The sequence below is a fragment of the Schistocerca piceifrons genome, chromosome 7 (genome assembly GCF_021461385.2).
Source record: "Schistocerca piceifrons isolate TAMUIC-IGC-003096 chromosome 7, iqSchPice1.1, whole genome shotgun sequence".
Lineage (NCBI taxonomy): Eukaryota > Metazoa > Arthropoda > Insecta > Orthoptera > Acrididae > Schistocerca > Schistocerca piceifrons.
In genome coordinates, this window is record NC_060144.1 from 354110491 (window position 1) to 354134766 (window position 24276).

Sequence of the window (24276 nt, forward strand, 5' to 3'; positions counted from 1 at the left end):
CGTATAACGTTATTTAAGAAGTATTTACAGATTACTGAAAATACAAAAAACTGTTGTGTAATGAAATTTCCCTACAGGCTTATAGAGGAGCATTTGTCTTTTGAAAACAGTAATACTCAAACAGGCCATATTTTATGATGATCAGTTAGTCATGTTTTTAACTTGAAAGGTTTCTTATTAGCTGGCATTAGGATATTTACACAACACTGCATAAATTTTCGACATGCAGCTGCCTTCTAAACATGCAGGGCGAGAATTTTTGTCATGATGGAAAACTGGGTTATCACATCATAGTATCCACACAAAAAATAGTGGTTTGTGATGGCACTAGGCATCACATCATGCAACAACTAAGTTTTTAAAAATGTCTTCAATTTCTTTCCATCTGGTGAACTAATTATTTTTATATTGTCAAATTTCAATGTGCATTTTCTTTACTTCTTTATCTGTGGTTGTTCCTGTCTCAAGAAATGATAAGCAGGCATTTTGGCATTCTGATTACAGTAATTGTATTACAAACAAGGTTGATGGTTGGACACCACATTGGCAATATATTCTTGTAACATAGACTCAGAATTATTTTTGTTTTGCTGCCAACATTGTTTGCTCATTAAAGAGAAATTATTCATGTGGAAAAGGTTATATTCTTACTTAATCATATGTATGGACATGCAGAAGTACAAACAGTGGAAAGTTGAGGATGGAATAACATCAATATTACGAGAAGGATAGATTGCCGTGCTTACCTTGTTAGGTAGCATGCCTTTCTTCCAGTTTGAAAACAGTACCCACCCAACTGTAATGATAGATTCATTCTGTTTCTTGAAGGAGTGCCTGTCCAACAAGATTAAGAGGAAATGGAAGAGTGTTAGTGATAAAAGTGAAACTGTGAAGCTAGGTCACAAGCTGTGCCTGGGTAGCCTAGTCAGTAAAAAATACCATCCAAAGGCAGGGTTCTGGATACAGCTATCGGTCTGGCACATAGTTTTAATTTGCTAGAAAATTTCAAAAACAGCAGTGCTCCACTGATTCATTCAGTATTTATGTTATGTCAGTTAAGAATGACAAGGAAAAATGGCATGTTATTTGAAATGATCGTTTGCTGCTCTTAGTATTAAACTGCTATAAATCTCACAGTTTTATGATACCTGATCACTCTCATTATTTAAATTAATAATAATCACCCGATACTGTCAAACAGGTTAAAAGAAATGCATCAAAGAAAGTTATTGTTTATGTAATGTGCAAACTCCTATTGTAAAGCCAGCTATCATAAATGTCTCAACACTCAATAAACATTACAGTGTCAGTAGGTAATCTGAAGTGTTAACATGTGTTTCACTTTTATTGTCAGAAATCTGTGACTGAAGAGGACTTGTACATCATTCCAGATTTGAAGAGCTCATTCCTCCGAAGAAGAAATTGGAAGAAGAATTTGAAAATTTAAAGTTACAGTTGACACGTCTGAACAGTCCAATTGTGTTTTGTCACAATGATTTACTGCTTGGAAATGTCATCTATAATGCTGAAAAGAACTCTGTTACCTTCATAGATTATGAGTATTCCAGCTACAACTATCAAGCCTTCGATATTGGAAACCATTTTGCAGAATTTGCAGGTAAGGTTTCACAGTATTTCTAAAAAAATAAAATACTTGTCTGTTGCATTTTTATGATATAGATTCTGTGGATATTTTATGTGACTGGCTTTCTAAAAGTGCCCCCCCCCCCCCCCCACCCTTCACATGTGCACGCACACCAGGTGGTGGTGAGACATGTTTCATAAGAAACAGGGGTAGGGGCCGTGTGGGGTAGCTGCGCAGTCTGAGGCACCTTGTCATGATCCATGCAGCTGCCCCCATTGGAGGTTCGAGTACTTCCTCAGGTGTGTGTGTGTGTGTGTGTGTGTGTGTGTGTGTGTGTGTGTGTGTGTGTGTGTGTGTGTGTGTGTGTGGTTTTTTAAGTTAGATTAACTTGGCGCGTAAGTTTTGGGACCGATGATCAGCAGTTTGGTCCCATAAGACCTTATTTCCAAAGAAAGTGACAGGGCATGTGACTTGGAACTCAAGGCAAGAAAGACCTATGAGAGATGGGGAAGAAAAAGGCAAAAACTGAGTCAGCTTCAGAGGGGTTAGAAGGCCAAAATTAGTAAATCAGTAATCTGTGTCAACTTCACCTCAAAGATAATTATGATAGGGGGAGAAGTAAAGATGAATATACAAGAAGAAAAGAAAAAATAAGTTGGAGAACTATTATGAAAGTGCAAGACAATTCAAAATGAATATAACGATTGCAAACAGTTACAACTGCTTAATGCATCTGTGACACACTGATAAAAATTACAGAGAAAGTAAACGTAAGTTCATAGAAATTTTATATACTGGTAGTTTATAGTATTCTAAGAGACTCCCCTAGGTCAGTTGGAGAGATCTAAGCAATAATTAATTTCATACCATACATTCTGAAGCAATTTTGGAGTTATTGACAAGACTGAATTACAAATGGAACTTTGTTCAGTGAAGGAGGCACATACGTAAGATCCTTCACATAACCTAATAAAAAGAAATCCATGGGTGCCAAGTCTAGAAATCTATGTGCCAAGAGCAGAATTGTCATCACATTCAGTATGAATGATTCAATGGTTTAGAAGATATAGATTTAAAATTGTGTGAACCACTATATCCCAACATGGAGCGCTGTGTTGCTGAAAGATGTAAAGGTGTAGTCCATGGAATCTGTATCAAGCTGTGGCTCTGGGCATTGCTCAAGCATGCCCAGGTAAATGTTCATGCAAATATTTAGCTCAATGAAGGAAAAGGGACTGCATAATTTTAACTACATATCAGCAGCAGGCTCATTTAGGAATCACTGTGCTTGTGCACCAGCCGAAAATTTGAACTTGGTTTTTCATTCCCAGTAATTCTTACAAATATATCACAATGAATTAAACAGGTGAAGCCATTTGTAATGTCTTTAATCATATTAGATTTCTGTATATAACAATTGTATAGAGGAAAGTTATTAGGAAGCAGTGGATCCTAAGGAGGAAGGGACGAGAGTAAATGGAAATGTAAAATGAGGACAGGTAGGGGAGGTGTGAAGAGAGTGTAGGTTGAGTCTGTTATTTTTGGGGATGAGCAGATGTATTGAAGTAAATTCTTGGGAGTTCCGGGGAGAAGGTATTGGGTAAGAGATTCCAAAAGCACCATGTGATATAGCCAGAATTCGAGCCTTGTGAGCCGCACTATAGATCATGCTCACAAACTGGCTACTGCAAATGTAGGACATTTTCTCTTCATCCATGTGTTCTACCAGGCTCTTAGCAAGGCCCTCATATTTTGTATGTTGTCCAGTGAATGCTTGATAAATAATGCAAGCAGTTTTGCATTTGACCCTGCATTTAATATTGTAAATTTTGCTAGTGATGCTACTGAAGTAGGCGATGGTTCTCTTTCCATGAGAGGCAATTTTTACAGCAGAGTCAGTGTTGTTGGTGGGAAATGATGGGTACGGAATGTCATATGTTCGACAATGATGATTCTAACATTAGGAAGGCGACACATGGCAACCCAGACTAGTTAGGGGAATACGGAGGGATGATCTTGTATGAGGACTCAACTTTGATTGTTGCAATCTTGGTGTTGTAACCTGTGGAGATGTTAAAAACTTGGTTAGTAGTGAGTAGTGAAGGAGACGCTTCCAGTTGGCATAGAAGCATAAAGTGTGCTGTTCCGAGTGGGAAGACTGCTTGTGAGATCTTTTTTTTTTAAGTAGGTTAGAGTAGTTATTTTAATGGACAGTATTATTGTAAATGTTGAGAAATTTGTTCTATAGCATATTTGTTCACCATAGATACCTTGACTATAAGAAAAGAGTTTTCAAAATGAAAGGAATGGGAGCTGTCAAAAGTGAAGATTTTGTTGATTGAACACTGGAGGGACGTGGTGTAAGAATGATGTTAATGTTAAAAGGAGTACGCAAAACAAATTTTGGCCACTGATAAATCCATCAAAAAGATTGAAGGGAAGGGAAGTGATTACGTATTTGCTCATGACTGTACTTCATATACAGGGTGGTTGTAATTAAAGTTTTGCTACTGGAGAGGGCCACCATGAAAAATGAGCAATTGTAAGACAATGAAACTTTGTGGAAATATTTGTAAGTACATGTGGAATATAAATAATTAATAAACCACTGAAAGTAAACCATTTTAGTTTCCAAAGAGGGTAGCTTATGTGAATTACATACCTTGTTTACACTCCCGGTTACAAATTTTGCTCAGTAGCTTGGAACTGTACTGGGGATACCATTTCACAGTTGTTCGCAGCACTTTTCGAATGGTGGACCTTGGAATGTTCAACTTTCATGGCACAGCTCATGTACTGCTTGAAGATTGCACATTGCATCCACCATTCCCAGACATGGCAGCACTAACATCAACAATTTGTGGCGCAGTTGGTCATCAGCCTCTCCTGAAGCAATTCCCAAATTACCAGTTAATTCAAACTTTTGGATCACATTCTTTAACTGCAGTGCAGAAAGTGCATCTTTCCACATTCGTTTAATGTGTCAAGATGTGCGAAGAGCAGCAGCACTATTGCTGTTGTTTTACAAAACAGCTTTATGAATGAAGCTCTGCTCACCTTGTCCAGATCCGTGTTGGTATTTGGGTTTCAACACTACTTTGCCATACCAGCACTGATGCGTAATTGTAAGTCATCACACTAACACTAGCACACAGTTTGACCATCATTTATTGGAAGATCACTACCCGTTATGGTAAATAGTTTTCTGTCTACAGTGGCTAAATACTCAAAGTTCAGTTGTAACCATCATGCAATTCTTGAAAAGACAGACTGGATTGAGAAAACTGTATGCACATTCATAATGAGCACTGAAATCAGTGGTTAAAGCTCACAGACTAAATATACCAACAGTAGTATGGAAAACTGTCGAAGATTGTGGAGAAAGAAATTATTCTCTCAATACCACTGTGATAGGTAGTTGTGCTTTGGTAGTTCTTGTCATCCTTGAGAAAGGATAGAGGGTATTGTCCCAAACAAGTGCCATAAATATGAAACTCCAACTTTACACTGGTTAAAATTAATTTAAAAAGTTTCCCATAAGTATTCAGAAAATGACAGTTTTTAGTACATTAGGATAAGTTCCCAATACTTGTCCAAAGTAAAGGTCATTGTGTATGTTAAAAACAGTGTTGTGCAAATGTAGCTGCAGCTTGTTTTTTTTTCCCATATATTACATGATTACAAAATATGAAATACCATTATTTAGTAACATTAGAGATTTTAATTTCTTATCTATAGTAAATTTTATTAGGACAAACAGTGTCTGCATAGTTTGTACTTACTTCAGTTTTTATTGATTGTATGCATGTATGTCCACTGATAAGCCTAAAAACTACGACCATCTAACTTACTAGCTGTTGGTCCACCTTTAGAATGCAATACAGAGCAATGATTCTGCATGGCATATATCTGTTGAGGCCTTGGTAACTTTGCAGAACTATGTGGCACCAAATGTCTATGTACGGGTCACTTGTGTTCTGTAAATTAGACGTTGTTATTCGTGAGTGCATAGCTGCTGTCCAGTAGTGTCCCATCATTTTCACATCAGCCAAATTTGGTGGCAAAGACATTGAGAGTTCGCTGTCATACTCCATCAAGCCATTGTAGCATAAGTCTGGACTTGTGACACGCAAGGTTATCCTACTGGAGGACACTATCACCATCGGGAAGACGTAGTTTGTAGGGCTGCAACTATTTCGTAGTAATGTTCATAGTCCACAGCTATCGTGGTGCCTTCAGTTACTATCACAGGTTCCATGGAAGCCACCCCCTGTGGCTCCGGGGGTTAGAATAGGCTCGAGGTACTCCTGCCTGTCATAAGAGGTGATTAGGAGGAATCTCCCACTTTTTGGCTGACTGACTTCTGGTCCCCTTTCAGGGTTTGAGCTACACCTCTTTCAAAATTATCCAAAGTGCAGGTCTTTTGGGGATGGATGCCTTACGTGGTGTGCCATACATCCAGTGTGCAGTTAGACCTTCTGCACCTCATATTGTCCTGAATCTGCAACACCACCTACAATCCAGTTATCTTGGCAAGGTCATCTTACAGGGTACATTATCTACATCCATGTTTAATTACCTCCCGCTTCCAGCCATCCTGATTTAGGTTTTCCATGATTTCCCTAAATCGCTTCAGGCAAATTCCGGGATGGTTCCTTAGAAAGGGCACGGCCGATTTCCTTCCCCATCCTTCCCTAATCCGAGCTTGTGCTCCGTCTCTAATGACCTTGTTGTCGACGGGACATTAAACAGTAATCTCCTCCTCCTCCATAGTTAATTACCCTCTTTTGCCCTAAGACAAAATTTTATTTCTCAGAACCAAAATCCAGCATGGTAGCCAGCCCATTGTGGTGGGGCCATCATGTACCCATTTGGTGTTTGGGCCCTGACAACACAGGGATCGCACTGCTGATGCCAGAGCTGCAAACTCCCCACATATGCCAAAGAGTAGATGCCCATCTTGGGACATCAGGACTCCTGGCAACAACCATCATGCTGTCCCTCCCCCTATCCAGTGCCTTGAATGCTGGAAATTCAGGCAAATGTCCTCCTGGTGCAGTTCCAGCACCACATGTAGAGACTGCAAACATTTTCTGCATACTAATACTCCATGTGCACCTCCTCCACCTGTGTCAACTGTGGAGAGCACCACTTCCCCTGCTCGCTGGACCGTCCAGTACTCCAAAAGGAGCAGAAAATTATGGAGGAAAAGAGCGTGCACAGGCTGTCTTATTGCAAGGCTAAACTAAAATTAAAAAGGTTGAACCCTGTTCAAATACCATCTACCTAGGCTGCTGCTAGAATGGCATCGCCATCAATGACTCCATTATGCCCCTCATTACACTTCCTTCAGTGGGCCCTCCAGCTGGTTGGGGGCACATCTTCTGTTGATTCTAAAGCTTCTACTTTTGGAGCATCAACCCCCCCCCCCCCCCCTCTCCCGTCCCCCAAAAGCCAAGGACATCGTCCCCTCCCCACAGTCGGAGAAGCAACAGTCTCCTCTGGCTCCTCTCAAGTGGAAGGGGTTCCTTGGGACTCTACCTTCCAGGCCCCCCCCCCTCCCCCCGCCCCTGTGGTCAAGCGGATACCAGCCAACGGCTGAAAGAGCCAGTGGCTGCTAATTCAAGGGTTTCATGGTCTTCCTATATCCCTGAAGCTACTTCTGCGAAGCCCTCCCAACTAGCCCCTAAGGAGTGAAAAGAGGGCAAACCATCAAAGAAATAGTCTAAGAAACAGAAGCCTCCAGTGGCCCCCACACTACCACTCTCCCACAGCTCCGCATCTGAGAATGCGGTGGAGATTCTGGTGTCCTCTGAGGACCTAGATCCTGGCGACAGCTCGGATGCAATGGTACTGGCTGCCAACACTCATTCAGTGGCAGCAGGTGATGCTGAGGTGCAATTTGCCTCCTTCGTCAGTTTATGCCTTCCCAGATGATAGATCCCAGACAACAGAAAGTGCGATTCTCCAGTGGAACTGCAGTGGTTTTTTTTCTCCCACTTGGTTGAGTTATGTCACCTTTTAAGTGTTACGCCTGCTTTTTGCATTATCCCTCAGGAAACCTCGTTTCCCACAATGAGATCCGCTGCCCTTCGTGGCTGTTGGGGGTGCTACAAAAACTGCCCTGGCTGTGACACTGTCAGGTGGAGTTTGTATCTTTGTCTTTACCTCTGTGTGTAGTGAATCTGTGTCCCTTCAAACATCTTCAGAAGCTGTGGCTGTCAGGATGAGGACTACACAGGAAATTCAGGAAATTACCATCTGTAACATCTATCTCCCTCCAGATAGACGCGCTGCCCCATGTATTGGCTGCACTCATTTCGCAACTCCTCCCCCACCTTTTTCCTTGTGGGTGATTTTAACATCCGTAACTGTTTGTGGGGTGGAACCAAGTTTACTGGCAGGGGCAAAGATTTTGAGGACCTACTAACTCAACCTCGAACTTTGCCTCGTAAATACAGGTCCCTCCACATGTCTCAGTGTGGCACATGGCACAAACTTGGCCATTGATCTCTCGGTTTGCAATCCTGACTTTCTGCCATCTATTAGCTGGAGAGCTCACGATGACTTGTGTGATAGTGACCATTTTCCACTCTTCCTGTCCCTACCCCAGTGTCCCTCACCTCGACGCTTGCCTAGATGGGCTCTTCCCAAGGCTGACTGGGATGCTTTCACCTCCGCTACCACTATTGAATCTTCATTGCAGGGCAACATCGATGAGGTGTTTCACATCCTCACTACTACCATTGTTGCCACAGCTGAATCGGCAATCCTTTGTTCCTCAGGTTGCCCCCCCCCCCCCCACTCCACCCCCCCAAGTGGAAGTCAGTTCATTGGTGGTCGCTGGAAATCACTGTGGCCATTAGAGACTGTAGGTGGGCCCTCCAACGTCGTAAGTGCCACCCATCCCTGGAGAATGTCATTGCCTTCAAATGGCTCAATGCCCAGGTCCAGCTACTCATCAAATAATGGAAGCAGGAGGGTTGCGAGTGCTACGTATCCACCATTGGCACATGAATCTCTCCACCCCAGGTTTGGACTGAGCTCAAATGACTTTAAGGCTATGAGACCCCTCCGCGTGTACCTAGAATTTCTACATAAGGAGCTGTATCTGCTGATCCAGACATAATTGCAGAGCATCTTGCCGAGCATTATGCTCACACCTCTGTGCCTCAGAATTACTGCCTTACGTCTTATCTCCTCAAACAGCGGGTGAACAACAACGCCTATCTTTCGCTCCCCCGCCACCCTGTGCCATGTAATGCTGCATTCAGTGAGTGGGAATTTCTCAGTGCCCTTGCTGACTGTTCTAACACATCCTGTGGCCCAGACTGCATCCATTCCCAAATGCTTGAACATTTGTCAGCGGCTTACCTGCAGCACCTACTTGTCATCTTCAGCTGCATCTGGAGTCATTGCCAATTTCTGTCACAATGGCGGGAAAGTATCATCATTTCAGTGCTAAAGCCTGGGAAGAACCCACTAGATGTGTATAACTATCATTCTGTGCAAGCTGCTCGAATGTATGGTGAACCCACAGTTGTGTTGGCTCCTTGAGTCTTGGGGTCTTCTGGCTCTGTCGCAGGACGGTTCTCGCCAAGGGCGCTCCACCAACAGCATGGTCCACCTGGAGTCTGTCATTCGATTGGAATTTTTCCAGTGACACCTTGTTGCCATCCTTTTCGACCAGAGGAAGTCCTATGATACCACTTGGTGATGACATATTCTCTCTACTCTTCATGAGTGGGATCTCTGGTGCCCGCTCCCAGTTTTTATACAGAACTTTTTGTCACTTCACATTTCCAGAGTTTGCACCCAAAATACAAGAGAATAGGGTCCTGCAGGGCTCTGTTCTGAGTGTCCCACTCTTTTTAATTGCCGTCAATGGACTTGCATTAGCAGTGTGGTCCTCAGTATCTCCCCTCCTATATGCTGATGACTTTTGTATTTCCTTCTGCTCCTCTTCTATTGGTGTGGCTGACCACTGGCTGCAGGGAGCTATACGGAAAGTGCAGTCATGGACTGTCACGGCTTTCAGTTTTCGGTCACAAAGATTTGCGTTGTGCACTTCTGTCGTCATTGTACTGTCCACCCCCATCCAGAACTTTATCTCAATGACCAACTCCTTTATGTAGTGGAGACTTACCAGTTTTTGGGACTGGTCTTAGACACCCACTAAACTTGGCATCCCCAACTTTAGTCAGCTTAAGGAAAAGTGCTAGCAGCATCTTAATATTATTAGATGCCTGAGCCACACTGATTGGGGAGCTGATCATCCTACACTGCTGCAGCTATACAAAGTCCTTGTACAGTCCTGTATTGACTATGGGAGCCTGGTGTATGGTTCAGCATCGCCTTCCCCACTGCGTCTGCTGGACCCTGTCCACCATTGTGGAGTTTGGCTCGCAATGGGAGCTTTCTGAAAGAGCCCAGTGAACAGTCTTGTCATGGAAGCTGGCTCAGTTTCACCTGAGGCCTTTTGTCAGCAATTTTTCTCTCTTCTTGGTGAGTTCCAGGGCTCAGAAATAGTCTACACCAATGGATCAATGGTAATCGGCCTTGTTGGCTTTGCCGAAGTTCACATTGGACATACTGAACAGCGTTCCTTGCTGGATGGCTGCAGTGTTTTCACTGCCGAGTTGGTAGCCATCTATCGTGCTCTTGTGCATATCCGCACCTGCATCGGTGAGTCCTTTGTCATCTGTAGTGATTCCTTAAGCAGCCTACAAGCTCTCAACCAGTGCTTCCCTCGACATCCTTTGGTAATAACTAACCAAAAGTCTCTTTATGCCCTTGGCAACAAAGGACATTCAGTGACCTTCATTTGGACCCCAGGACATGTCGGGATACAGGACAATGAACTTGGTGACCACCTGGCCAAACATGCTATTGGTAAACCAGATCTGGAGATTGGCCTGCTGGAGACTGATTTGTGATTGGTCTTCCACCATGAAGGAGACAACAAATGTGTGTTGGTCATCCATGCGAGCCACTCACAGGGACTATGTTGTCCTTTGCCAGCTCCAAATCGGCCATACGTAGCTAACGCATGGTCAGCTCCTCCATTGCAAGGATCAACCTCTGTGTCACTGTGGCTCCCCTAGGACTGTCATCAACATCTAGTTGGACTGCCCAAATTAAACTCTCTGCAGCAGACTTTCAAGGTTCCCAGCACCCTACCTTTGGTGCTGGGTGACAATGCGTCATCGGATGATTTAGTTTTACATTTTATTCATGTAGCTCGATTTTTATAATGGGCATCTGGCCTTCTCTCCAAGGCCTCCACCCTCCCTCCATTTTACCTCTTCGTCACTCTTTCTTTGCATTTTGTTTGCAATGGTGTTAGTCTTTTCCCTATGTGTGTTCATCTCACCTTGTCTTTTAGGCTGGACATTTTAGTGTGTGGAAGAGTGGCTGGCTCATCCTTTTTTTATTCTGGTGATCAGCCAGCCCAGGCCATCTGCTCTATTATTTTAATACCTTCCTCTACTTTTCCTCATTTTTTGTTCACATCCTTCGTTTTCTCATTCAGTGTGGTTCCCAATTACTTTTATGCCTATTACTTTCCCAAACTAATTTTGGGAGTTGTTTTACCTTGAGACTTGTTTGCGTGAGAAAAAAGGGACTGATGACCCAGTAGTATGGACCCTTTATACCCCAAACCAACTAATCTGTGGAAGCCCAGTATGTTGTTCCTCATAGCACAATAATGACACATTCTCCTGCATCCATTCCATGGTACAGGTTTTGAGCAGCCAGTCATCTGGATGACCATGTATTTGGACATGACTGTTGATATGGTGTAACAAGAAATGCGATTCATCCGACCAAGTGACACATTCCTAGTTATACATGGTCCAGTCTAGATGATCGTGTGCTCACTGCACTCATAATTGACAATGTAGTTGTATCAACATGGGAACATATTTAGGTCACCTGCTGTGGAGCCCCATATTCAACAATGTTTGCTGAAGGGTATGTTCATAAACACTTGTGCCTGCACCAGCATTGCACTTCATTGTTAGATCTGGCACATATCACTGCCAATCCTGCTTTAGAAAGCAGGCAAGCCTCCAACTTCCGTTTTCATTGGTGAGCTGTGGTGGTCCAACACTTTGTAGCTTACTTGCAGTTCCACCATCTTTCAACAACCTTCTACACGTTCCATGAGATTAACATGCAAACAGCTGACTAACTTCACACATTCAGAGATGCTCCTCCCCAGACACCATGCCACAACAATCTGATCTTTATCAGAGTTGGATTTCCCCATTTGTGGCCCATATCATCACTAGAATGATTCCTCATTTGTCTCTTGTACTGTATACTTTACTTACCATGTCATGTGGCCACAATGCCACAAGGTGGCATTCAATCCTGTAGTGGGCAGTGGTCGTACTTGTTTTGGCTCATCAGTGAATGTTATGTGTACCTACAAAACTATTTGTTTTCAGGAGTGTCAGATGTGGACTTTGGCCGATATCCAAGTGAGGACTTCCAGCGTCAGTGGATTAGTGTGTATCTGGAAGCATTTGAAGATCGTGAGCCTACAAGTGATGAAGTTGAGCAGCTCCTTGTTCATGTCAATAAATTTGCTCTTGCAGCACATTTCTTATGGGCTGTCTGGTCCCTTATACAGGCTGAGCATTCCTCTATTGATTTTGACTTTCTTGGGTAAGAACTCATTATGCAACCAAGCTTAATAATCCTTTTACTGTCTTTAGTATTGTATTTATATGCTTTCTTATTTTAAATTTTTTTCATAAATATACATGGTCAGTAAAAAAAATCAGTATACCTGGAAAGAAGTTGGCAATTTTGATCCAATGATAGCATATGCCTCCTGGGGATAGAAGTAGTACTGATAATGAATTCAGCATTGTCCACCAACAGATATTGTAGTGGCAAAGCTACCAGAGTGCCACCTGTGTCTACCTTTTAATAGGGAATCCTCGCAGCAAGAAGGGTTAGTGTGGTGCAGACATTTGAAGGATGAGGCAGTCATGCTATGGAGATGCACTTGTGCTTCATACAGCCAACTGTTCAAGTTTAAAAAGTGGTCAAATTGTGGCCTTTTGAGTGCCAGACTGGTCCTTTCAGGGAATTGTCACACAAGTTGGATGTATTGTCAGTTGTGCAATGATGCTGGTACTGGTGGACATGTGAACATTCTCACATCCGTAGAAGAGGTTCTGGATGCTCACACAGCAGACGTTCGCCAGGATCGTTATATTGTAAGGGTAGCAGTGGCAGATCATACAACTACCACAGCACAGATAAGAAGCTTGTAAGCCTGTATGTGTCAACACAAGTTGTTGTGAACCAGTTATTAGCAGTGGGACTAAGAGCACGCACACCTCTAGCCCCTCTTCCACTCGCTTCACAGCATCGACATGCACAGCTCAACTGGTGCCATCAGATGATCACTTGGAAGATGGAATGGTGCACCACAGTCTTCAACAACTAAAGCAGATTGTGCATGCAAGCAACTGATGGTCGTTTGCTCATATGATGTAGGCCTGGTCAGTGCTGTCTTGTAGAGTGCCTTTGTCGAAGGTACACTAGCCCCACCCCACAACTTATGGTCTGTGGTGTGATAAGCTAAAACTCTCATACGCCTTTGATGTTTCTGGATGGGATGTTAACCAGTGCTCAGTATATGCAGAATGTTATAGTCCTCCTTGCAACAGAAAGGTGATGTCTCGTTCCTACAGGATAATGCTTGCCCATACACTATCTGTGAAACTCAGTGTGCTCTACAAGAAATGCAGCAACTTTCTGGCCAGCACTATCGCTGGACTTGTCTCTAATTGAGCACATCTGGGATATGATAGGAGAGAAGCAACTTGTTACTCGTTAACCAACTACTGTGACAGAACTACATGAACAGGTGGAGTAGGTTGGCAAAGGTATCTCAGGACAGTATTCACCATCTGTACAATCGAATGGATCCCAAAGTCAGTGCCAGCATTGCCGTTTGTGGAGGCTACACAACATACTGACATGTGTGTTTTAGTATGGTTCGATACCTGGTACATCAGAACTGGTTGTGTTATTGATCTGTAAATGTAATCATTTTGTGTACTTCATGTGCACTTTTGCAACAATAAATCTTGAGTGAATTTGAAACCTCTGAAAGGGTGTACTAATTTTTTTGTGGCAGTTTTCTTTCCTTGGCATTACACATATACAGACGTATTTTTCAGTAATTTCTATATTAGCGTAACATTGAGCCATTGACTTGTAGTATTGGAAGTATTGGTGTGTTTTGGAAGATGGTGAGATGCTGCGATATGCTGGTTTTGCTAAGCTGCAGTAACACTGCCATGAAAGCAAGGTATAGAACCATTGTCCTAGTCTGGCACACAGTAATAGAATGCTACTGCAATTATATATGAAGTATAGGTGGCATAAAGTAAATAATTAAAATTGTGTTGAAATTGTATCCCTTCATCAAAAAAGTAAATGTGAAACTCATGAACTAATAGTACCTGATCATCATTGTTTTCTTATTATTTTTAACAAATGAAATGAAATGAGTCTACTGACCATAAAGTTTGATTACAAAATGTGTCTCAAAATTAAGGAAGGAAAGAAGTAAGATTAAACATCCCGTCAACAGCTCGGTCTTTGAAGAGTGAGTAAGAGCTTGGATTAAGAGAGGATGGGGAAGTTGTGCTCTTTTCAGAGGAACCATCCTAACATTTGCCTGGAGTGATGGAGGGAAATAATGGAAAACATAAATCTGTGCTGGATGGAAATTTCATCCTTCGTCTTCCTGAATGCAAGTCCAGTGTGCTAACCATTTACCTCCTCTCTCATTCAGAATTATGATGTTATTAATTGTAACAAATGAGGAAATTATGGAGTACCTTGTGCTATACATCTTTATTTTTTTTATTATTATTTGTACCAAATATTGAATCCATTGCTTTTTGTTGAAATTGTCAGGTCTTCACATTTGGCCCTGCCAGATTGGATTTTTACTGTAGTTTGTTTTGTAATGATGTATGACTTACATTGTTAACATTAGTGTCTGTTTAATGTACATCCTGCAATGACTGCTACTACATTTCTGCTTTAAACTGATACAACTAGCTCTCGCCAAGAGTCGTGCTTAATATGTATATGGAATGAGCAAAGTGAAATCTGGTATCCATTAACTGAACTGTAAACACTGAACCTTTGGTTTCTAGTTCGAATTTTAAGATATTTGCAAACTCCAAATCTTCCTGACATGGAGACACTTGTATAAGATACTAAAGATGGATGATAAGAGGAGCAGACGGTGCCATCTTCTATAAGCTTTTAAGCATTAAATATGTATTCTTGGGTATCCTCTCTAGTCGTCCTGTGAGCTTTAAATATATGCTCCTTGCTACCAGATGTTTCTACTTGCCAAAACTTCATCTTACAGAATTCATTGATCCAAAGAAAGATTATGACCATGGAAAGAGTCGAAGCCATTTAGATATGGCACTGATTCACTCTCAAACTGACTTTGGCATTGTAGAAATTCATTTGACAAAATACCTCTCTGTGAATCACTGTAGTTTACAGTGATTGTGTGTTATGCAGAACATGGAAAAGATGATTTTCACTGCAGCATCTTTTAGGTAAAAGTTCATAATACTTGTTACAGTAAATGAGACTGGGTGGTCCTCCTGGAAATGAGGTAATGGAGCAGCATCTTCTCTTAATTTGTCATTATATAGTAGCAGTAAAGGATTCTGTGAAAGGGAAATTAGAAAAGAAAAATAATCTTAGATGCTGTAAGAGCAAAGGGTTACTTTGAGTGCCATGTGCAAGACTAGGTAGCTGTGCCTTGGGTGTTGCATTTTCACATCTCATTGTGCACTGAATTCTGAATACCTCTGAAGCACTCCCTGTTTTTCAGCTTTGTTTTTCTTCTAGGCTTTGAACTGACTGTGGGAGAGTTAATAAGAGTATTTATTTTCAATATTTACACTTTTAACTGCAGTCTATAACAATACAACATTCACAAAAAAACTGCAGAGATTCGCAATTGACATAAATCGCCCAACCTATGTTCCAAAAACATCTGTAGGATTCACAGCACATTTGAGTTTTGTACAGCTCTGTGAAAACACTAACAACAAAATCATTAACTTTCATTGAAGTGGCATCTTTTAGATTTAGAAGACATGAGATATTGCAAGAATCTGATAGTAGTACTGCGATCAAATGGCCACATCATATTTCACCACAACTAAGTGGTAAACAAGCATACAACTCTAAACTCCTACTGGGGTTGACCACATTCCACGTGTGTAGAGACTGAACTGTTGTAGCAGTCGACCAGACTCAGGGCATGGCACAGCTTGGACTGCTGTCCCAACACATCAAAAGGTTAAACAAATAAAAGCAATTACAAATTAAAGGAAGCAGTGGTTATATTGAGAATGGTTTAGATTAATTCTGTGTGTGTTCCATGGGTCTTAAATGTAACCCCTCATTATGATGTAGAATAATTCAGTTGTAAAATATGATAAATTTCCTGAGGTACAGAAGTGGCAACATGTTTACTGATTACTTACTTGCTTGTCTCAAGGTGGTTGCTTTTTTGTTTTATAAAGTGATCTACATTTAATCTAATTCTACATTATCTTCCTTCCCCTTAAGCCCGCTCTACCCGTATGTAATGTTCAGACAAGCACACGTGATTTTATTTAGTGTTCAAAGTTAATTTTGTTATATATTCTTTATATCACTGTGGAAGTGGTCAAATAGTTTACGGTTGAATGCCTCACTCTTTCCTTGCCACAAATAAGGCTGAGTAATTGTCTGAATAATTGATAATGTAAATCAGCTTTTCTTGTAGTATTATGAGTGTTACTGTTGTCTTCAAATTGTGATTGTTGGCAACAAACTTCATAGGGGAGTAAATCTACTGTGAGAATGTTATTAATATGGTAAACTGTTTAAAGAGCTGACGTAAAGAGACTGTAGAGTGGACATTACGTATAGTACATATTACACACTTCTGCGCAGCTAACATGTTCTTCAATAGCAAGTTCTCAGAACACCATGCCATAAAACATTAGTGAATGAAAATTGGAATGTCAACTTTTTTAAATGTTCATCTCTAAACTGTAATAGTAACTGCCACACATATGATGCAGAGTTTGGACATGTAAGAGGATCTGTAATATGAGAGTTTCAGTTAAGTTTCTTGTAAGCATAAACACCTAAGAAATTGGAATATGGTTCATTTATTGATTTTTCTGTGCTACATTATTTGTAAATGTGTGGTCATGCTCTGTGTAGTTCATAATTGCATGTATTGTTGTATCTATGTTCAACGACAATCATTTACAGAAAACTTAATTTTCAAGAAAATTCTATGAATGTTTCTAAGTATTGAAGTTTCTCCATTATGCTTGATTATAGTACATGCAACATCAGCAAAGATAATTGGCAGGTGGCAGATCATTTACATATTATCAGAGGAAGAGTGGACATAATATCAATCAGTAGTGATTATTCCCCATTCCAAAGATACTGTTGGCAGGTGGAATTCAGAGGCATCACAAAACAGTGTAAAAAGACAATATAGGAGTTTGCTGTGAACATGTGACATGGATGTGTGCACGGCAGATGATATATTGTCAAAATAGACAATGTGTGGCCTATACAGTGTGTTCGGGAATTTCCGTTACAATCTTCAAGGACTTGTAGAGGGGAATGAGTAGATAATATTCTGAATTGCAACCCATGTCTGGAACCATACCTTTTCTGTAACATGTTGGTAATGCTGTTATGGTGTAAAGTCAAGTGCCGGCACATCAGGAGGGAACGGTAGGGCAGAGAGGGTTGTGACAAGACATCAGCCAATTGCACACTAACCGACCCCTCTCCAGGACAACAACGCGACAGCAGCGGCTCTATGCAAAGAGGACATAAGTGTCGCACCTGGCTGGTTGCGCCCAATCAAGGAGAAACTTCAAGATTAGCGACCTGAGCAGAAGCGTCAATTGTATTACTTTGGTTGTATTAGGATTGTTATACAGGAGAACCTTGCTTATTTTGCATGTTGGCATTTGATTGTGACACATCTGTGTAATAGTAAAAGTTAAGTATTGTCATTTACTTTTTTGTAATAAAACTCATTAATATGATTTGTTTGAATGTTGTCTAGTGGTTCAAGAAAGTAGATTTCCTAGACACCCCATATTCAACGAGTAGGCAGGATTCAACAAATGCGACCACTTTTACTAGTAATTGATTGTGTGTCACCCAGTATATAACTTGTTTTATAATTCCACTTATTAATAGCCAAAGAAATTGCTTCTGAACTCGATGACGGGTTCTCTTCAACATGATGCAGTACGGCCTCTTCCAGTTTGGGTGTACAGCATCTCCTTAGAGCACGTCAGTCATACCTGCTGTCGGTGAAGGTACCTTGTTCTTGATGCCATTGCTTAATTGCAGCAGAAAGGGTATGCAATGGAGTTAGACATTGTGCAGAATGATCTTGATAAAGACAACGAGCAGCTCTTCCATTAAATGAGTTTCACCATTCAGAAGGATCACATTGGTGTCTTATGCAAACATGTACTCAACCATTTTGGTCTAACACTCGGACACATGAATGGGGCTCGAACCAGGTCAATGAGGAAGGATAGACATCAAATGATATCAGCCGATCTTGATGTAACCACTGCCCGCTATGACTACCCTGTTGTAAATCTATTTAGAAAGCATGTTTTCAAACAGCTGCAGCAAGGAAACAGTACATTTCTGGACATCGCTTCATAATCAATATATGTATTTACTCTCCTCTAAAAGTCCTAGAAGTTTGAAACAGGAATTTCTGAACACCCTGTATAATAGTACTGATACATAATTCACTGCAGAAAATAATAATTTATTAGAAAATACTAAATTCTGCTAGTCACAATAGATTTTTTTGTCCATAAACATTAATCGGTAAAGTCGATTGTGATAATAGTTTCCCCTTGATGACTACATGTCCAGCCACACAAAGCTACTAGCATCAAACCAGGAAACTTGGTAGTATATTTCAATTGAACCACCTTTAAAAAAGAACTTTTCTGCTGTTGTTTTTCAAGTTGATTATTGTGTGTTGTTGTTATTACATGCCAACATCCAATTCCTGTGTGTGTATTAGATTCTTCTGTATCATGATATAGTTTTATCCATTGCTGTTCAATGCATTCAGGAACTTAATATTGTAGCCCAGCTTCTGATGACACGAAATACCCTTCTTCCACAAGAATGTAACACAGTCGCACATCACATGTTGATAATGAGGAATGGCTCATGATAATGTGGCTGGACTAAAACAGAAGTGGTCCAGGTATCTGATCACGAATTGTGTACTGTCATGAGATATTATAGAACAAATCGTACAGTGGTAGATCTAACTAGATGCACAACCATCTGTTAATGTCCAACATGGGAAAACTTCTCTATAGTGATGTTTCCATTTGGGTAAGGTGATCCTACAAGAAAGGTCAGCAGTTTATCTCTCTGAATGTGTCCATACAGAGTGTAGATCAGTAGACTTTACTTTACGAAAAAACTCAGTAGGCAATCATCACAGTTTATAGCATTTGCTGCTTTTGCCTGTGGCACAATAATTAGAGCGTTTATTTACTGACCACAATATCATGGATTAAAATCCCCACACTCAAGTTTCTTCATTAATTTTTCATTGAATAATAAAAGTATTGAATAAAGCTGTATATGAACTGTACTTCATGCCATAATTACAGGATAACATAATTGTACAGGTGAGACTGACATGGTATGCAGTTACAGTCATAATGTTTATCTTCCATATTATCATTTGGGCAGTGCTATACCATTAGCTAGCTGTGCACAGATGCATTTTCATGGATAATATAAAAGCTTGTATTCTATTAACTATTAGGCAAAAGGTATATGTGCAAAAGTGCCTCCTATTCAGTATGCATGGTGCAGACGATTCTTTTGTATATATTTGCCCTCTATGTATAGTCAAAATGAATTTCAGAAAGAGACTACCTGAATGAAAACCAGGGATACTGGACCTTTTTACAAGAGTTGCTTCCCAATCAGCATTTTAAAACACATCAAAATTGTGGGTTGTCAGTGATTGTGCTCCTGTGTAGAATGAATAACCAAATTTTTGTAACCCCCATCATCTGGTAGCCTGGGATGGGAATAATTTAGTATTACTACATTATTGTAAATTTTTTTTTTTTTTTTTTTTTTTTTTCCAGAGGTAGGAGCCAGTCCACATGGGTTGACTAACAGCAATTGCCATCAGTTTTAAGAGCAGCGTACTTGCCACTGTTGATTTAAAGCCTAAAAACTCACATCTGTGAAAAACTAATTCCACATCATCAGAATTGAGATGTATTTTCTATATAGGACACCTCTCTTTTGGCAAGGAAGAAAAGAAAGAAAACTCTTGCAACTTTGTATGGAATCTAACCTCTGCCTCTTTACATAGAAAGCCTACAGGTTGCCCATCAGCTAGAGTGCTGAACAGCAAACATTTTCCTGTTACAGGCTTATTTAGTGTGTCTAAGTTAATAAATCTATTTTATTTGAGGTAGGATCATTTGTGTTCAATATTCCAAATGATGATTCCTCTTCTGGGTGTTATCCGTGTATTCTGAAAAATAGGATGTTGCATTTCATTCATGTCAGCACCCTACAGGATTCTAGCTATGATTTTATCCTGCCACTTTTTGTGCTGTCAAGTGCGCATATGTGACAAAGTGACTGGCTGGATGAACTGAGTTGTTCTGTGTATGAAACAGTGAGGAAGAGTTTCACAGTGTGGGAGTCAAGAGAATACAATGTTGTGGTCAGGGTGAAATAAAGGATGCAGAAATCGGAAATGTCTTAAAATGGTTGAGTATTTGCAAGCCATTTGAGTTCACACTTACATCAGAGTAATGGTTAGAAACTTCTATTTTTCGAAACCTCAAAACCTTTGAGGTGCAGACAAAGGTATAATTTAGGTTGTGGGAGTGTGTGGAAATGTTAAAATCCCTTCTGAACACTTAAGGCTTAACTAGCTAAGCCAGCTGCATCTGTAGTGTTTGGCAGTTTGTCTAAAAACATGCTGAAGATGTAATGGGCGCGTGGTTTGAGGCACCGTGTCACGGACTGCGTGGCCCCTCCCGCCGGAGGTTTGAGTAGTCCCTCAGGCATTGGTGTGTGTGTGTGTGTGTGTGTGTGTGTGTGTGTGTGTGTGTGTGTGTGTTGTTCTTAGCATAGGCTAGTATAAGTAGTGTGTAAGTCTAGGGACTGAGGACATCAACAGTTTGGTCCCATAGGAATTAGCACACATTTGAACATTTTTGAAGATCGTGTAAACAGTTTTTTGGAGACAGAAGATCTGTTTGTGAGAAAGCTTGAGAGAGTAATTTCTGTGTGCACGAACCGTTCATTACTCACATACTTACTGACCAAACACAAAGGGGCACCACCTTCATCTCTCAGCACCACCCAGGACCTGAACTAATAAATCTACCAGTGTGTCATTTCTCTTGTCATTCCCTGAATTTAGGAATATCTTTCCTGCAGTCTTTCTCACTTACCTTGTGGTATTCCACATTCAGCTAATCCCTATGTCGTTGTCGCTGTCATCACCATACGTCCGTATGTCTGTGTCACTCTCAACCCTCTACCCAATGGGTCTTGTATCTGAGGAAGACACAAGCATAACACGTATTCTATATGTCCATACATCAAATTTTCTTTTAGTCAGCATCAACATTTCTTATTCCATTACTCTACGGCATTCTGTTGTGGCATCTCAAGAGTGGCCACTGTCAAATAATGTCCAAAGGCCAGGTAAGCCATCGAGCTGAAAGCAAGCTATGCACATGATGTGTGTGTTTATATATATATATATATATATATATATATATATATATATATATATATATATATATATATATATATATAAACACAAGTAGTGTAGATTATGGTGTGTGTGTATATATAAACAAACATGATGTGACTTACCAAATGAAAGTGGTGGCAGGTTGACAGACACACAAAATTCAAGCTTTCACAACAAGCTGTTGCCTCATCAGGAAAGAGGGAAGGAGAGTGAAAGACGAAAGGATGTGGGTTTTAAGGGAGAGGGTAAGGAGTCATTCCAATCCCGGGAGCGGAAAGACTTACCTTAGGGGGGAAAAAAAAGGACGGGTATACACTCGCTCGCCCCCCCCCCCCCCCCACACACACACACACACACACACAGACAGACACAAGCAGACATATTTAAAGACTTTAAATGTGTCTGCTTGTGTCCGTATATGTGTGGATAGATATGTGTGTGTGTGTGCGAGTGTATACCCGACCTTTTTTCCCCCTAAGGTAAGTCTTTCCGCTCTTGGGATTGGAATGACTCCTTACCCTCTCCCTTAAAACCCACATCCTTTCGTCTTTCCCTCTCCTTCCCTCTTTCCTGATGAGGCAACAGTTTGTTGCGAAAGCTTGAATTTTGTGTGTATGTATGTGTCTGTTTTTCTATCGACCTGCCAGCGCTTTCGTATGGTAAGTCACATCATCGTTTGTTTTTTTTATATATATATATATATATATATATATATATATATATATATATATATAATGGAAGGAAACATTCCACGTGGGAAAAATTATATAAAAACAAAGATGATGTGACTTACCAAACGAAAGCACTGGCACGTCGATAGACACACAACCAAACACAAACATACACACAAAATTCAAGCTTTCGCAACAAACTGTTGCCTCATCAGGAAAGAGGGAAGGAGAGGGGAAGACGAAAGGAAGTGGGTTTTAAGGGAGAGGGTAAGGAGTCATTCCAATCCCGGGAGCGGAAAGACTTACCTTAGGGGGAAAAAAGGACAGGTATACACTCGCACACACGCACATATCCATCCCAAGCTTGTGTCTGTATGTGTGGATGGATATGTGCGTGTGTGCGAGTGTATACCTGTCCTTTTTTCCCCCTAAGGTAAGTCTTTCCGCTCCCGGGATTGGAATGACTCCTTACCCTCTCCCTTAAAACCCACTTCCTTTCGTCTTCCCCTCTCCTTCCCTCTTTCCTGATGAGGCAACAGTTTGTTGCGAAAGCTTGAATTTTGTGTGTATGTTTGTGTTTGTTTGTGTGTCTATCGACCTGCCAGCGCTTTTGTTCGGTAAGTCACCTCATCTTTGTTTTTATATATATATATATATATATATATATATATATATATATATATATATATATATATATATATAAAATAAAAAATCCTCGATCCCACAAACAGCTTTTTATGAATTGCACAGGTGGGAATTTGCCCTTTGATATCATCCAGTCTTGCAGTCCCCCCACACTCCCCCTCGTGGTTAAGTCTGTCTTTGTAATTTCCCTTTTGTTCCCTACCTATTCCATCCTTCTCCTCTCCACCAGCCTCTCACTCCACCTTTTACATTTTTAATCCAACCTAACTTAAACGTTGAAATCTTCCCTTAAATATTCCTCCAACTTGGGATCATCTACCATCTATCTGTACCTTCCTTTTTTCTATGTGTAATCTTTCAGGTGGTCTTTTTACTTGCCACTGATCCTCACATTCTTATTCTCACCCACTATGATCCTTTATAATATCCACCCACACTATTCATGCATCCTCCATTTTTCCACCACCCATTTTTGTCAATATTGCTACATGCTCCTGCACTGTAAATTGTTCAGAACTAGTAAATGCTTATTTAAAGTCACAGCAGCAGAGTAAACTACAGTAACAATATAAACATCTTCGATGAATTTATGATTGCAAATGGAATTGCCGTATTTTGTTCCTAGTGAAATATGTGATAAAATACTGTTATGTACCTCTGCAATGATAATTACTTGTATTAGCTATTGAAATATGTACAACAGCTGCATATAAAGTTTAGAACTATAGATGGACCTGAAGTCATTAAATATCATCCAAAGGCTTGGTTTTAATTAAATCTTCCTAGTTAAGTCACATAGTTATCTGATGATTGTTCATGTAATTTTAATTATTGTATTTCATTGATCCCTGTAAGTCCTAAATATTCTTATGCATAAATTATTTGGAACTGCTCCAGCCAGGAATTTCCATTACTGTATATATAAAATTATCTTTCTTGTTTTCAGATACTCCTCAATAAAGTTGAAAGAATATTTTGGCAAGAAAGAAAAGTTCCTGAACATGGAGTTTCCTAATTCATGATGATAACTGTGAATTACTTGCACAGGTGTGCAGCTATGGTTGTTTCACTTATAGAAGTCAGAAGACACAAAAAAAAGAAACTTGAAACACTGGGGGCAATATTTTTTTAATACTTCATCTTAACATGTGATAACTGGTGTGATGATGAATAAAGGACGTTCTATTGAGAGCATTCTCTCTCTCTCTCTCTCTCTCTCTCTCTCTCTCTCTCTCTCTCTCTCTCTCTCTCTCTGTCTCACACACACACACACACACACACACTCTGTGAAATGTAAGTAAAGCCTGTTATCAATGCTAGGTGTCTGTGCATGTGTGCAAAGATATTAGATAGATAGATAGATAGATAGAGAGAGAGAGAGAGAGAGAGAGAGAGAGAGAGAGAGAGAGAGAGAGAGAGAGAGAGAGGGGGGGGGGGGGATGAGAGGACTATATAAGATTCCCCCATGTGGTGATGTTACATAACAA

The 24276-nt window shown here is 40.6% G+C and overlaps 1 protein-coding gene across 3 annotated transcripts in view; it reads left to right on the plus strand.

Moving 5' to 3' along the window:
• LOC124804850 (ethanolamine kinase) overlaps positions 1–24037 on the plus strand; it is a 152504-nt gene extending 128467 nt beyond the window's left edge. For all 3 annotated transcript variants that reach the window (XM_047265202.1, XM_047265201.1, XM_047265203.1), the window contains 3 exons: positions 1392–1618; positions 12040–12259; positions 23736–24037. In XM_047265202.1, the coding sequence (XP_047121158.1) occupies positions 1392–1618; positions 12040–12259; positions 23736–23811 (523 nt within the window). In that variant the 3' untranslated portion in view covers positions 23812–24037. The remainder of the gene's footprint in view (positions 1–1391; positions 1619–12039; positions 12260–23735) is intronic.
• Positions 24038–24276: the final 239 nt, after the last annotated feature.